General features: G+C 35.2%; 2 protein-coding genes across 7 annotated transcripts in view; one reads left to right on the top strand and one right to left on the bottom strand.

Annotated features, from left to right (window-relative positions):
• LOC117911318 overlaps positions 1 to 12,762 on the bottom strand; it is a 63,573-nt gene that overhangs the window by 25,167 nt on the left and 25,644 nt on the right. For 4 of the 6 annotated variants that reach the window (XR_004650857.1, XR_004650861.1, XR_004650860.1 and 1 more), the window contains one exon: positions 7,139 to 7,467. The exons of 1 other annotated variant lie outside the window; for it this stretch is intronic. The gene's annotated coding sequence lies outside the window, so the exon portion shown is untranslated. Of the gene's footprint in view, positions 1 to 7,138; positions 7,568 to 12,762 lie in introns of those variants that run through there. One more of the 6 variants, XR_004650858.1, reaches the window with a different exon arrangement.
• LOC117911316 (oligopeptide transporter 4) lies at positions 466 to 9,291 on the top strand. Its single transcript, XM_034825637.1, has 6 exons — positions 466 to 1,043; positions 1,647 to 1,744; positions 5,689 to 6,252; positions 7,232 to 7,484; positions 7,888 to 8,070; positions 8,509 to 9,291. Exons 1-6 carry the CDS (start codon positions 522 to 524, stop codon positions 9,121 to 9,123), a joined length of 2,235 nt encoding a protein of 744 aa, XP_034681528.1. The 5' UTR covers positions 466 to 521; the 3' UTR covers positions 9,124 to 9,291.

The following is a 12,762-nucleotide window of genomic DNA, read 5'->3' as shown; positions in this document are numbered from 1 at the left end:
AAAAGACGATTTCTTGTTTAGGCGGTTTTTTTTTTTTTTTTTAAAAAATTTTAAAGTGAAAATTTATTTTATTTTATTTTTTGTAAAAATTGTTTCTTTAAGAGACGATTTCTCACTTACAATTTCTTTTTTCCCTCCTAATTGGACATAACTATCGTAGATTTAGAATTATTTTTTTTACTACGATAATTTAAAAATTATTTTTAAAAACTATGGTACTTTTATAAAAAATCCCACATTGATGGACACGGTGCCTAAATTTGGTTCAATACGAGGAGGATATTTCCACCTCTAAAATTATTTTTAGATCACACAATGCAATAGAAACTCAGAATTTTTTTTTTTTTTTTTCAAAAATATAAATTTTGGAGAAAGAAAAAGTAAATAAATTCAAGAAAAACAACAGCCCCACGTCTTAAATCTACTCACCCAAGATGAAATAAAAAGGGACAAAGGCCCTCTCCCTCTCCCACCACATTCCACAAGCCACACACCTCTAGCTCCAGCTTCTGCCTCTCAACATGGGGACCTTAGAAGTACAAACACCCTACTCCACCGCTGAAAGATCCATCAGTGCCACCGACGGCGATGAAGACGAGCTCTCGCCCATCGAGGAAGTCCGGCTAACCGTGACCAACACCGACGACCCCAGCCTCCCCGTGTGGACCTTTAGAATGTGGTTCATGGGCTTGTTCTCATGTGCACTCCTCTCATTTCTCGACCAATTCTTCGCGTACAGGACTGAGCCGCTCATCATAACTCAGATCACCGTCCAAGTTGCCACCCTCCCCATTGGCCACTTCATGGCGGCGGTGCTACCCACCACCAGGTTCCGGATTCCAGGGTTCGGGTCACGGTCATTTTCGCTCAACCCTGGTCCGTTTAACATGAAGGAACATGTCCTCATTTCCATCTTTGCTAACGCCGGAAGTGCTTTTGGAAGTGGCTCTGCTTATGCTGTTGGTATAGTCACCATAATCAAAGCCTTTTATCAGCGAAAGATCTCCTTTTTGTCTGGTTGGCTTCTCATAATCACTACTCAGGTGAGGAAATTGTTTTACGAATTTCTTGTTTTTTGGAAATGTTTTTCTTGCTTTGGGAAGCAGCACAAGTGGTTTCAAATATTGATTAGCGCGTGAGACATTTTTGTTGGTGAAATATCTTTATTATAATAATTAATAGCATCTTCCATTAAAATAAAAATTAAAAATCTACCCCACTGTCATCACTTCTTGGATAATTTGTTTGTATTTGGGTGGCTTTTTGACTCTGTTTTTCTTGCTCTTTGGAAGTGGAATATTGCTTTGGTTTTTGCTTCTAAATTCCACAGGGTGGTTGGTTAATAGAATCATCTCATTTTGAAAGTAAAAATGTGTTATGATTATGGGATCCATTGGGTGTTAATTGATGTTCTATACCATAGTAAAAAAATATGGAAGCATTTTCTTAGTTTCGAAAAGCAGAAGTTGCTTTTATGCATCATGGGTGCTGCATGTTTTCAGTGGTATTTTTCTTAAATTATGATAGAAAAAATTTGGTTGACTTGGGTCCGTCAATTTGGTAAAAAGATGGCAGCAAGTGGGTTTTTAGATTCCTTGTCTTGAAAGCAAAGTTATCGCTAAAAATATGAAGTTGTATGTGGACAGGTATTGGGATATGGATGGGCTGGGCTGCTGAGGAAGTATGTGGTGGAGCCGGCCCATATGTGGTGGCCCAGCTCCTTGGTTCAGGTCTCTCTTTTCCGGTATGTCACCCCCTTTCCCACAGAATCCCTCCAAATTTGCGTATATTTTTCCAATTTTTTGTTTAATGTTTTTATTTTACCAGCAAAAAATTAATAAAAAAAATACAAGATATCCAATTTTTTAGGAATTCCTATAAATCCCAATACCGTACATATATACGTATGTATAGTAATTGTATTAAAAGATATTTGTGATGAAAAGGATGGACCACAGAGAGAGAGAGTCACATGGGCACATAATGTGTTTTAGTATTTTACAGCTAGCGTTCATACCTTGACGTGCTGTGCCCCCTCCTTTCTTGTTTGCTTTTATAGGTATAAAGTCAGAAAACCTGTCCTTTTCTCCTTTTCTTAAGCCTCAAAAATCCAACTTTGCATTCAATTGTCTTTAGTTTCAACCCAGCTGACTTAAAAGACTTCAGATTCTGATTCTATTTTCAAATTTTGTTTATTTTTTCTGGTAACTGAATGCAGCTTCCTATTTTGAGAAAGAAGAAAAATAAATCACCATGAAATTCAAAATTTCAAAAGTCAAAGTAATTCTAATCATATCAATCATGAGGTTTTTGCATACCACCAAAAAAGCACCTTTTTGATAATCATGTCAAAATATTGCCACCAAACCAAAACTAAAACTGACCACACCATCAAAATAAATAAATTTCACTTCTTTAAATCTCATCCCAATTTTCCCTACTTCAGTCCTGTTTATTAGAACCAACTCATTTGTTTTTATTTTTGTGTAATAGTCTAGATTCAATCACATGTAGATTTGGATTCAAAATTGGGTATAATAATTAAGATAGATATGGATTGATACTTTAGAATCAGAAGTACTAGTTGCCAATTTATGCCAATCCACCTACCATATCTCCTTGGTAGAGCTCAAATCTTGCCATGTCCGAATGGGATAGATCGCCAGTCCAATATTTCGACTACCAGCACTGGCCTTGTCGGCTTGTGCCCTTTGTGGCCACTCTTAGGATGAAGACTTTCAACTAAAATCCTAACTTTTTCAGTTCCAAATGAATTCGGATTCATATCATATGAGCAGCTCAATCCAATCAGAACCCATTCAAGTTTGACCCCCTTTTCTCAACCTTGAAGATCTACAGCAACTCAGTTGCTGGATGTTATCCGTTCTACCTCTACTTCCTCAGTTCCCACTTGCCTTTTTTCCTTTGCTTTAACCCATATGTCAACACCCCACCACCATGTTGGGCCACAAGCCGCAATAAAGGGAGATCTACCTTTCCCAAGTTTGAAGCCTTTTAGTTGACCTAGCCGCCTAAGCAGAAATTTTATGGGGAAGACCCAACCCAAAAAACTTGAACTGAGCAAAACTGAAAAATTATGTTTTTCACAAAAATCTACAGCCACACAGACAACCATGGAAGAACAAAGACGAAAAGTCTTTGTCCCACCGGTGAAGGTCCTTCTCAGAAAACACACAATCAAGAGGTGTCAATCAATTTTAAGGTTAAATGCCCCCGCCACCCATCACTATAAGTCCATAATTGAAAAAGGAGAAATGTTTTGCCACCATTATCAATGACCAAGTTGGCAGCCTCAAACTTATGGTCAGTAAATGGCCTCAGCCAGGCTGATGATAATTCATCAACTAAGCTGATAGTGGAATTAGGGTCAATATTAGTAGTCATGACAAATTCTAACTCTTCCTTACAAGATAATTCACCCACATGGTGGACCATCTGCTGTCTATGTAATCAAGAAGGGGATAGTAATGTATATACCAACAATCAATAAACAATGACCATGATAATGATAACTATGATGACGATGCTTAACAATAAAGCCCAGATGTGCATGTTTGATAGGCAGTGCTAGGCGTGCTGTGTGTGCTGGTGCGCTGTTATGTCGTATCATGAATTTGGGCCTATCTTACCTACATGTGACAACCAACCTGTTTGACCAATCTTCACATAGAATTGTTTAGACGATCTGAAAACCAATTAGACAACAGGCAGAAGCAGGAGAACAGGAACTACAGTGAAGAAAGAACTTATGAATAATGAATTTTGATGCATCTTTAGAACTGATAATTGGTGTGGGTTAAGTGGAGGCTTGCACTTGTAGGGGATCCCCTAATAACTCTACAAACTACAATTCAGAAGAGTCCTTGTTTCACACAATCCATTCAACTCTCTTGTTTTCCTGTATAAAAAGAAGGGACAACAATCTATGTCCTTTTAGGCTTATAAGGCTTGTGAATCCAAGTTGTAAGGACTATCTGCAGGATCGCAAAGCAGAAAATAATAGGATCTTTTTTCTGAATGCAAGAGCACATGGTCATGCAAGGCAGTCAAGACACTGACCGTGCTAGGTCTACAGGTTGTTCCACTGAGGCACCAACTTCTTATTTCAATATAGCCACCTCTTCAATTAGCAGTTTTGATGAAATTATCAAACTAAAATATTTAAAGAAAAACCATGAGAGCGTTGAATCGTTTCCTGCATGGAAGTATGTAAGAAGAACAAAAATGCCCTTTCTATACAGTAGAAAATAGTTCAGAGAAAATCATAAAGAGGGAATAATTTCATGGCCTTATTTTGGTTAAGACTCCACAATATGTGCAACCTCACATAAGTGTCATGCATACAACAACAACATGAAAAAAATTAATATCAACACAACTTGTTGCTGGTAGGATGGAACAAGTGAACAACAATAATAATAATATTAGTACTACTGGTTGCTGGTAGGATGGAATATGATGGAACTTTTTGGCAGCTAGTTTTATAATCTAAATTATGGAAGGGTGATTGCAACATCACCCAAAAATATATTTTTCTGGTGGCTATTTGTACATATAAAAAAATGTGTGCATATGTTAGCATCATGAAGTTCCAAATAGGTAGGATAGGTTTATCATAGATGTTCAGTCATTTGTAAATTTTAGCTGCCAATATAAGGGATTGCACAATTGCAGTAATCTTATTCAGGTTGACTATGAAGAAGTTTGGAAATAACATGAATACATACTACTGAAATAATGAAAAGGAGTCTGAACTGTTTGATATTCTGAAAAGACTTCATTTAAACATGCACTTGGGAAACATAAGTTCACCCGTTCCAGAAACCTGAAAACTCAATCTTTACTTATTGGTGACTCTTTCTAGGAATTGTAATAGAGTCACACTCTGTTTTGGTTATCAAGGATATAATCTCTTCTTCCCCCCATTTTATATAAAAGCTTCATTTTATAAAAAAACAGGCTTCTTTCAAATGTAAAATTCCTCAAAAGACATTAATTTACCCATTTGTGCATGCATATCAAGATCACTATATTACATCTTTACCTGTTTCAACCTAAAATTTACTCACTTTATTGTTCTCATTAAACCTCAACATTTTGATGATCTATTTTCTATCAGCATTTTGGAAAGTTGTCAATTACATTATTTTCTGATCACCAGACATTCACCATTTTCTCTGTTATCACCAAGGCATCATGTCCTTTCTCCTCAACCAAATACCCTTCTAGGCTTCATGCTGTCCTTCATGGTTATTTCAACTTAAAAAACATACTCACCCACCAGTCTTCATCAGACAACCAGATCATCTATAACGACTATCTTTAATTTTGGCCTCAATCGATACTACCACTAGCGCCTCTAACATCATAAAATGCATTTGCTTATTATAACCTGCTCAATTTCATGTTATCAATTTGTGGAATTTTTTCCCCCTTTTCCTTTAATCATCATCTCCAAGCACACTAATATTGGGTTTTCATCCACTACAAGTAATGTCTAGAAACTGTTGATGAATTAATGTTGTCTATGATACATGGAATTAAACCTGGAACCTCCATCTCTGCACCAAACCCTGGCATGGACTGAGCCAGCCTCATGGATTGTTTATAAATTTATGTTCATCATTAAACCAATGTTAAGAGAACTGTTTGATCTAAACTGTGCAGGGCATTACATGAGAAAGAGGAGCAACGCATGACAAGAGCAAAGTTCTTCGTGATTGCACTAATTTGCAGTTTTTCCTGGTACCTGATCCCAGGATACCTCTTCTCAACACTCACAAGTATATCATGGGTCTGCTGGGCATTCCCTAAGTCAGTTACAGCCCAGCAGTTAGGCTCAGGCATGAGGGGCCTTGGACTTGGAGCCCTAACCCTCGACTGGACTGTTGTGGCCTCTTTCTTATTCAGCCCCCTCGTTTCCCCTTTCTTTGCCATTCTCAATATCTTTGTGGGCTATGTCTTGTTAGTATATGCTGTCATTCCCTTGGCTTACTGGGGATTTGATATGTACAATGCACATAGATTTCCCATATTCTCCTCTCACTTGTTCACATCGCAAGGTCAGCTATATGACATAGCAGCTATTGTAAATGACAAGTTTGAGATAAATCGACAGAAGTATGAGGAGCAGGGACGAATTAATCTAAGCATATTTTTTGCTCTCAGTTATGGCTTTGGTTTTGCAACTATAGCATCCACCCTTACTCATGTCGCTCTCTTCTATGGAAGGTAATGTATAACTTACGATTCTCAGATGCATTTTCTTCCTGTATTTATTCATTTATTTTTATGAAAAACTATACTTGCATTATAGGAGATTAAAGTAAGAAAATATACAAAAGAAAGAATGACAAAAAATCTTTTAGGGAAAAACACCAAGGAGAAAAGAAAAAAAGTAAGCACAAGAGTATAATAAAGAGGGGAAACCAAAAAAAACACAAAACAGAATAGCAAACAATTCATGATGGTAACAAGCCTTTGAATTTGCACCTTAAGGAAGCAGAACATTTCCGCAGATTCTTTTGATTATGATATTTTCTCTAACAATTATTTGGATTACATAATGTGACAACAAACCAAATTTTCTAACAAATAAACTGAGTCAGAATTGTGGTCCTGAGTTCATTTGATTTCTGTCAATTTTCTTTCAATGATAGTAAGACTAAAGATACTCTCGGAAATTTCTAACAATAGTTTCCTTGAATATTGTCTTCCATGATCGACATCTTTGGTTTCCAATCCTCCCAGCGTGTGTGGGTGCGCTGGTGCATGCATTTTGTGTATTCAGTTTTCCAATTATGTTTATCACTAAAATGACAAGGAACCACTTAACACTTGAAACTGTCTCCCATTCTATAAGATTTACTTTTCATCACAAAATTTATGCTTCCCAAACAAAAATGAGAAGGTTTTCAAAGAGATTTTTTTTTTTTTTTTGGCCCCAAAAAGAGCTTTCAGATGTTTAGCCAATTTTGACACATAATTTTTCTTAGCTCCAGGTTATTTCAGTTGTCCTTCCCTGATATGATGTAGCATGCTTTTTAGAAGATACATAAATATTCACTATCTAGAGATGAAGAAGACATGCATGAATGATGCATTTAAACAAAATCAGTAATTGAAAGCATCTTCTTTCTCATCCACTTTCTTATTATTTTGAAATTTATTGTGGAAACTGCAACGTTTAACATACGATGATAATGAACAGCGAAATTTGCCAGCGGTATCGTGCTTCTTACAAGGGCAAGGAGGATATCCATACAAGATTGATGAGGAGATATGCAGACATACCTTCCTGGTGGTTCTATTTGTTACTTGTAGTGACAATCGCAGTCTCCCTTGCACTCTGCATCTTCTTGAATGATGAGGTTCAGATGCCATGGTGGGGACTCATCTTTGCTGCTGCCATGGCATTTATTTTTACCCTTCCAATCAGCATTATAACTGCTACAACAAACCAGGTATATGAATTGACCCATTGCTCCTCTTTTTCCTTCTCATATTTTGCAGCATGAGATGTAACCATTGGAATTAATTTACTTCTCTGCATTCATAATGTACTAAATTTGAAAATCAAGCACACTACGCCAGATTTACCTATTTCAAGTGTTCAACTAAAAACCCCTCAATGGCATATGATCTCAAATAGTTTGGCAATTCTTGTAAGGGAAGTTTTAAACAAATGCAATCTACATGCATCCTTTTAGTCACATTTCCTGACTTCATGATATGAAGCTAGGCACTATTATGATGTTTTCTAATATAAGTATCCAAGAAGCATCTGCAACCTTTTTCACTGTCATCATCATCTATGTAATATCTGTTATTATTCCCTCTACTAATACTTTGATGAACTATATACAGACACCAGGACTGAATATAATCACAGAGTACGTCATGGGTGTCATATTACCAGGAAGACCGATAGCCAATGTGTGCTTCAAAACCTATGGTTATATGAGCATGGCTCAGGCTGTCTCCTTCCTGAATGATTTCAAGCTAGGACACTACATGAAGATCCCTCCAAGATCGATGTTCTTAGTTCAGGTGCATTTTCTTTTCTCTATCTACCATCTAACAAGCAACAGAAACAAACCAAAACTAAAGCTCACAACATGCTTGCATCTAATATTTTTTATACAATTTAGAAATTAAATAACAATAAATATGCAATGATCAACTTAAAATTACAACTTTAAGAATTAGAAAGTAGCTGTTGTCATGGTAGGAAGTATAAAGCTGTGCAGGCTTAGATACAATGCTTTTCATATGAACATTATTGTGGCGAATTATCATGCATTATGGTATTAGAAATTCATATTGTAAACATACAAAGCATCAGAAATGCCCAAAGGGGTGGCTGTCAACAAAGTTTTGTGGCCTTAATTTTAAATCAGCTGATCCTACTTTTGTATCATTATTCTTTAGACTTCTACTATGGTACAATTGTTGATGCATTCTACATTGTATATGCCCACTTGCCAGTTTATAGGAACAATCCTGGCAGGAACAATCAACATTGCAGTGGCATGGTGGTTGCTGACTACTATTAAGAACATATGCCAGGATGAACTCCTTCCTCCTGACAGTCCTTGGACATGCCCTGGTGACCGGGTCTTCTTTGATGCATCTGTTATATGGGGTTTGGTAGGACCTAAACGAATCTTTGGAAGTCTTGGAAACTATCCTTCCATGAATTGGTTCTTTCTTGGAGGTGCATTGGGACCGGTTGTGGTTTGGGTATTTCATAAGGCATTCCCAAAGCAATCTTGGATTCCCCTAATTAACCTTCCAGTCCTTTTGGGAGCAACAAGTATGATGCCACCGGCAACCTCACTAAATTACAATTCTTGGATTCTTGTTGGAACAATTTTCAACTTTTTTGTCTTCCGTTATCGAAAGCAGTGGTGGCAGAGGTACAATTATATCCTTTCAGCTGCTATGGATGCGGGGGTTGCTTTCATGGCAGTGCTATTGTACTTCTCACTGGGCATTGAGGAGAAAGGTCTCAGTTGGTGGGGTACAGATGGTGAACACTGTAAGCTGGCAACTTGTCCTACAGCCAAAGGCATTGTGGTTGATGGCTGTCCAGTGAACTAACATTTAGTTGTATTTCATTCTATACATGTTTTCAGTTTGGAAAGTAGCACAGATAGAATTAGCAGGTATTGCAACGGTTGTGTTTAATATCAAACTGCACCCATGGAAGACACTACATTTGCCATATGTATTTTAACATCTTATACAAAATTATCTTGCATTTCCATGCATTGGTGTTGAACGTTGCACTTTATATTCTGCTCCAAAAGTGACAACCAGATTCAATTCAAATTTTAGTTGTACAAAAACTACTCTCAAATTTGAATGCATTTGTGGAGAACTTCTACCATTCACATTCCAAGATCATACTATAGGGTGGCACATGTAATGCATGAGAACTATGTCATCATCATCCATGGTACTGGAGGTGCTAGAGCATTAGCAAGTGTGGAAGTGGTGAGAAAGCAAGGAAACTTTATCGTGGAATATTATTAGGAAAAGAAGAATGTGTGGAAAGAATGTGCATGTGGCAAAACCCAGGGTTTTCCATTAATAGCAGAGACAGATACATGAAAGTAAAGACGATTTATGATTTCAATTTGAAATCTAATACATCCAATGACATTCATGGCATACAAGTCCTATTTCAAGTGAATGTCTACCAATTCAGTGATCTATAATTTTTGCTAATTTTCTTCTGATAGCAGAAAAGTACATTATATCAATCATTTGTAATCAGGGAAATGGAAAAAACTACTACACAAACCAGTTTTTTTTAGGCAATAAGACTTCTCAGAATTCAAACTTCCAAAAACAAAATTTTTTTAGGCAATAAGAAATATGTGTTAAGAGACTCCACACAAAAAAGGGGACACAGAATACATAGGAATTAGGCACTTTCCAAACAATCAATAAACTCAAGAAAAAGAAATTTTGCTCACATCTAAAGATTTTTAAGGCCTGATGAGAGCTCTTGGTACCCTAAAAAATTCCTACTACTCTGCCCTTTGAATAATGATTTTTAACTTTTATTGAGCATGCATAATGACGTAGAAAATTCTAGAGCACCTCTTGGTACTATATCAATTTTCAATGCCAACCATTGGATTTTAATATCCAATATAAGCCATCGATTGATAAAAATAGAGGAGACCAGTGAAGGGAAGAGTCTGTCTCAGTCTCCACCTTTTTCATTCTCTTCCTCTCACTCCATTTTCATCTTGAAAAAAATAAATGCAATGAAATTAAAATTATAAACTAATAATGAAGAAACACCCAAATTTCTAATAAAAAACTTAGATAGTACAAAAGCATCTCATAAAAATTAAAATAAAATCTTAAATAACATATTTTTCATGTTTTTATCTTTATTATTATTATTATTACCTTGGCCACATTCTTTGTACACTAGTCACATTTTTTTAACCATGTTCACATTCTTTGTACTATATTCTTCGTCTTTACCTTTATATTTAGTCCCATTTTTCGTACCTTGTTCACATTATTTAGTCACGTTTTGGGTATTTTAGTATATTTTTCATGCCTTGGTCATATTCATTGTACTTGGGTTATAATTTTCGTATCTTAATATCTTAATCACATATTTCATAAATTAGTCACATTTTGTCTATCTTTAATCACATAATTTGTATCTTAACATTAATCACATTTATATACCCTAATCATATTCTTGGTACCTTGTACCTTTGCCTTTGTACTTTATGAAATAACACGTCTACTTTTGAAGTTTTGCAATTTTGAATAAAATTTAGATAGAAACTATTTTGCAATATGATAAATTGATCCACCTTTAAGATTCTATCTATTAATACATAATCACCTAATTAGCAAATAAAGTATTACATTAATAGGTTGAATTATTTGTAATAATACAATTATAATTCATTGATCCACCAAATGCAAATTTAATATAGAATTTCTTCCTTCTAAAAAAGTAATAATACAAAAAGTATAAAAATGAAAAATAAAAGTAACAAAAGAAAAAAAAAAAAAACAAAATCAAAATCTAAGGTACTCCAAATATGATCAAGCTATAAAAAATGTGAGAAAAGTATAAAAAAATATCACAAAGGTACTAAGGTACAAAATTTTGTGATTTATTATGAAGAATGTGACTAAGATATGAAAAATATTGCTAGGGTATAAAAAGTGTAATCAGCATATGGAAAATGTGACTAAGGTATGAAGAATGTTATCAAGGTACAACAAATGTGATTGGGATGATAAGATAAGAAAAATATGTAGAGTATGATCAAAGTATGAAAAATGTGATTAGGATACAAAAGGGGTATGAAAAAAGTAACTAGGGTACAAAAAATATAATTAAGAATGTGACAAAGGTACTAAATTATGAAAATTGTGATATAGGTAGAAAAATTGTGACCATGATATAAAAAAACTGATCAAAGTACTAAGAATAAAAAAAATGTCTTAAAATAAATAAAACAACATAATATTATGTAACATAACATCTTATTTACATATTTTTATTTACAGAAAATAAATTAATAAAAAGAATATTATCTCAAGAAAATGAGATCTTCACCTTGATTATAACTTCTTTATCACAAATAAGAAATTCATCTTCACCAAGTTAAGTAGCAATTTTTTCAATAAAAGAAAATATACTAAAAATGCCTAAGATGAGACATACAAAGGTACGCATGATGTACACAATACGCCCCAAAAGGCTAACCAAGGAAAGAAGCGAACAAAAAACAAACCTCTCTCCTTTGTTGAAGCTTAGCCAATCTACAAAGCCTATCATAGACACAAAATGACCCTTTATGTACATTCTAACCCATTAAAAAAAATAGACATAAAATTAGATTTGATTCTTGGTCTAATTATTTAATGTCATTAAACAACCTCCTATTTCTTTTCTTCCATAAGGTTCAAAACAAGCATAAGGAAGCAACCCTCCAAGTTTTCTTTTGCTTCTTCCCCATAAATAAGTCATGCCAACTCAAGAGGTTTCCTCTAACTATAGAGTGTGCCACCCATACCACACCAAATAGAGAACAAATTGTCTGCCACAACATTCTTGCTTTGGAAAATAAAAGAGTAAATGACTATTGATCCTTCATCACCTTGCACATGTAACATTCATTTGGTAAAGCTCATCCTCTCCTTTGGAATTGATTTAGTGTCAAAATCCTTCCCTATGACGCTTCCCATGCAAAGAAACCTACCTTTATTGGTACCCAAAAATTCTAAACTATGTTAGTAGGAAAAATAGGCATTAGGAGAACATTCTTAAGAAATAGAACCTTCCTTCGGAAATGTTTGTAGAGGTTCCCTAGGAAGAATGATGTTTTATGATAGAAGGTTGTCTTGAGTATCTATCAAAACTCTAATGGATGGGAAGCCAATTGTATTGTTAGGTGGTCACATATATGCCGTCGGAAGGTTATCACACAAACAACCTCAAACTTCTTTCATTTCACTCATTATTCCATGGGTCATCGGTACTAAAATCTGTTTTTGAGATAATCTTTGGTAGGTGATAAGTCTCTTAGTGAGTAGTTTGCAAACATCTATGTAGTGAGCATGAGAAACTCTATTATTTCCTTAGTGATAGTTTCCTCCTCCTTGTCTATATCTTGGAACTTCAATTTTCACCATAACCTCTTAGAGCAAGAAATTGAGGAACTAGCTAATCTAATGTTTGCTTTAGTT

Source organism: Vitis riparia, chromosome 3 (genome assembly GCF_004353265.1).
Source record: "Vitis riparia cultivar Riparia Gloire de Montpellier isolate 1030 chromosome 3, EGFV_Vit.rip_1.0, whole genome shotgun sequence".
NCBI lineage: Eukaryota > Viridiplantae > Streptophyta > Magnoliopsida > Vitales > Vitaceae > Vitis > Vitis riparia.
This window is presented reverse-complemented; position numbering and strand designations above follow the sequence as displayed.